This window comes from Malus domestica, chromosome 04 (assembly GCF_042453785.1).
Source record: "Malus domestica chromosome 04, GDT2T_hap1".
NCBI lineage: Eukaryota > Viridiplantae > Streptophyta > Magnoliopsida > Rosales > Rosaceae > Malus > Malus domestica.
Window position 1 is genome coordinate 19,522,587 of NC_091664.1, and position 4,052 is coordinate 19,526,638.

Genomic DNA, 4,052 nt, shown 5'->3' on the forward strand with positions numbered 1-4,052 from the left:
CATAAGACTATCCAAAAAGCCAAGTAGCCAAATTGTGTGACGTCTTGCAAGAGAGGTAGCTATGTACTCCACTTCCGTTGTAGAGAGGGCAACAATCAATTGCTTCCTCGAACTCCATGAAATCACCCCACTTCCCAGACCAAAGACATAACCTGAAGTGTTTTTGCAATCATCAATACTTCCAGCTAAATCACTGTCCGTATAGCCAATAAGTTTCATTGGAACATTTGCTTCATAAAAAATGCCATAATCGACAGTTCCTTTGATGTATCACAAAATTCTTTTTGTAGCTTCCCAATGATTTGAACGTGGCTTTTCCATAAACCTGCTCACCAGACTTACTACATACATGATGTCTGGTCTTGTGGCCATTAAGTACATCAAATTACCCACCAAACTACGAAACTTGGTGGAGTCGATAAGTCTCATTTCACCATCTTGGCTGAGCATTAGGCCTATAATGCATGGTGCCACTACTGGGTTTGCATTCTCTATCCCAAATTTCTTCAAAACTTCTTTTGCATAACTATCTTGAGAAATGAAAATGCCTTTCTTAGATTGAGAAACTTCAATACCAAGAAAGTGATGCAGCTTGCCTAAATCTGTCATCTCAAATTCTTTCATCATAGAGAGCTTAAAACCATTCAATAACTCCAAATCATTTCCGGTAAAGATAAGATCATCCACATAAAGACTTACGACCATGAAACTTCCTTGTGAAGTGCTTTTGACATAGAGGGTATGTTCATACAGGCACTTCTGAAAACCATGCTTCTCGAAGTATGAATTAATACGGCTGTACCATGCACATGGTGATTGCTTGAGCCCATATAATGCCTTCTTAAGCTTGTAAACTTTATTTACCTCTCCTTTCTTCACGTATCTAGGTGGCTGCTCCAAATAAACTTCTTCTTAAAGGACACCATTCAAGTACGTAGATTTTACATCCATTTGAAAAATTTCCCTATTGTTTTATGTAGCAAGAGAGACGATCAGTCGAATAATGTCAAGTTTGGAAACAAGAGCAAAAACTTTAGTATAGTTTTCACCTTCCTTTTGCTTATAACCCTTTGCAATGAGTCTCGCCTTGTACTTGTTAATGGACCCATCTGCATTTTTCTTTGTCTTATATACCCATTTAACACCAATAGGATTCTTGTGTGCTGGCAGATTTGTGAGCTCCCAAGTCTCATTCTTCTCAATAGCCTTTATTTCTTCATCCATGGCTTGCTTCCATTTTTCCTCTTCACATGCTTCATTTAATGAAATTGGATCCTTTCCAGCAAATAAGGCAAAGAATATAGTATTATCCTCCAAATCTACTTGCTTTGAGGAATCATAAAGATCTCGTATACTTCTGAACTTTCATCGGGGGGAGTCGTCATCACTTGATGTAGCTTTTGGAGATTGAGGAGCAATTTCTGATTGATAAGTATCATCTTCTTCTTGCATAATAGGCAATTTTGTTGGACCATTTTCTTCTTCAAAGAAAGCATTTTCATCAAAGTGGACATCACGGCTGATCAAGAACTTTTTGGTCTTCGGATTGTATAGCTTGTAGGCCTTGCTCCTTTCACTATATGCAATGAAAATGCGTGGTTGAGCTTGTTTCCCAACTCCTTTGGAACATGGGAATAGGCAACACAACAGAAAATCTTCAAATGTTGCACTCTCGGCTTCACTCCATACCATTATTCATGAGGTGTGCAATCCTTCAAACTTTTTGTTGGTGATCTGTTGATTAAATATGCAGCACAAGAAACAGCTTCTGCCCAAAATTCTTGTTGCAATCTTTTCTTCTTGAGGATGCATCTCACCATCTCCATGATTGTCCGATTTTTTCCTTCGCTACTCCATTTTGTTGCGGCGTATATCGGGCAGTCAATTGGTGCTTTATTTCATGACCCTGCAATATTTTTGAAACTCATTGGAGAGATACTCTCCACCACGATCTATCCTCAAACTCTTGATTGGAAGACTAACAAACTTTTCAACTTCAGCCTTGAAATCTTTAAAGGCTTGAAATGCTTCAGATTTTTCTTTGAGGAAGTAAACCCAAACTTTTCTTGAGAAATCATCAATAAATGTAATGAGATATAGATTACCTCCAAAAGATGCTACTGGCATTGGACCACACAAGTCAGGATGAATAAGTTCCAATGGCTTCTTTGCTTGCCAAGAGAACTCTGAAGGAAATGAACTTCTATGTTGCTTACCAAATTGACAATCTTCACAAACACCATCTACCGGATCAATTTGAGGCTGCCCATGTACCATTCTTTTGTTTGACAACATCTTCAAACTTCCATAATTTAAATGGTCATATCTATCATGCCATAACTTAGAGACTTCTTTTTCAACACTCATAAAGCACGATAGTTTTGTTGTCTGGAGCTTCAAAGGAAACAAGTTATTTGCAGCAAGTCCAAACTTGGCAACAAATTTATCCTTCCTTTTGAGAACACAAAAATCACCACGGAGGCGAATATCAAAACTCTTCCTCAACAGATGACCCATACTTAATAAATTACTCTTCAAACCAGGAACATAATACACTTCAAAAACCTTCTCAATTGTTCCAGATTTTGAAATGAAAGACACCTCACCAATTCCCTCAATTTTATGGGCTCTATCATGACCAATTCTTACTTGACCACAATCGAACTGACAAAAAAAAGGTTTTTGTTACCGCTTGCTAGCTCCGCTATCCAAATACCACACATCATTCATTTGATCTCCATGACATGCAAGCAATAAAGTTTCTTTATAATCACCATCTCCAGAATTGGTTTGATGCATATAACCTGCTCCATATTGTTTTTCATCATCAGCCTTTTTGAATCGACATTCTCTGATCTTGTGCCTAGGTTTGTTGCAGTAGTAGCATTCCAGAGTGCCACGTCTTCTTCCTCTTTGAAAAACACGTCATTTTCCTCGATACGAATTGAAATTTCTTTCACCTTCATTATTAGAATTGCTTGATGAGCCTCGGTCATTGCCATAAGAATTAGTGCCTTTGCCATTCAAATTTCCTCCTTCACCTCGTCCGCCTCTTCCACGTCCGAAGCTTTGTTTAGGGCTAGAAGTTTGATTGCCATTGCCTCCCGTAGTTGTAACTTGAGACTTGAGTGCTTGATTAGGTTGAGTATTAGGAGGATTCCTCAAATTAATTTTGATCTCATGTGCCTCAAATTTTCCTTGCACCTCTTCCATAGAAAAAGTTGAAATATCATTTGACTCTTTGATGGTAGCCACAACATAATCGAATTTTGCGGGTAAGCTACGAAGAATTTTCTCAACAATTCTTGCATCTCAAGAATCTTCCCATTTGAAGCCATTTGATTAACGATAAAGGTAACTCTGATAAAGTAGTCTTTGATTGTCTCATCTTCTTTCATCTCCAACTTTTCAAATTCTTTCCTTAAAGATTGCAGACGAACCTTCTTTACCTTCTCCTTACCTCTGTAGGCATTCTCAATCATATCCCATGTTTGCTTTGCATTTTCAGCTTTCACAACTCTTTCATATACTTGCATCTCAATGGTTTGATAGATGTGGAAAAGTGCCATGCTGTACTTCTTTCGGTTCTCCCTCAAAGTATTCATTTGCGCTTGAGTTAATGCAACTTCGTTATGCGTCTCTTCATAACCTGCTTCAACAATATTCCATAGCTTCAAAGCCTTCAACAACACCTTTATATTATTGCTCCAGTAGTCGTAATTATCACCACCAAATTGAGGAATTAGTGAAGCCAAGTTGTGACCATTTGCATTTGCATTCGCCATATTGACAATACTTCAACATGGCTCTGATACCAATTTGTAGGAGGAAGAGCGATAGAGAAACGTAGGAGAGGGGAGAGGTTTTTAAAACTTGAAAAGACTCTTCTGATTTTTTATTTCTTTTTCACACATCAAACTCATAACACTACATGGCTTTTTAGCCACTACAATACATCATCATTTTTTTACAATACATCATCATTTATTTAGCTAATTATAAGCTTCTTAATAATTGAAACACCTAGAGAAATTGATAGGGGTTTGACCACC

General features: G+C 37.7%; 1 protein-coding gene across 1 annotated transcript; it reads right to left on the bottom strand.

Moving 5' to 3' along the window:
• Positions 1 to 3,161: 3,161 nt before the first annotated feature.
• On the bottom strand, positions 3,162 to 3,785 carry LOC139195043 (uncharacterized). Its single transcript, XM_070820223.1, has one exon. It carries the CDS (start codon positions 3,783 to 3,785, stop codon positions 3,162 to 3,164), a length of 624 nt encoding a protein of 207 aa, XP_070676324.1.
• Between the last annotated feature and the right edge of the window lie 267 nt (positions 3,786 to 4,052).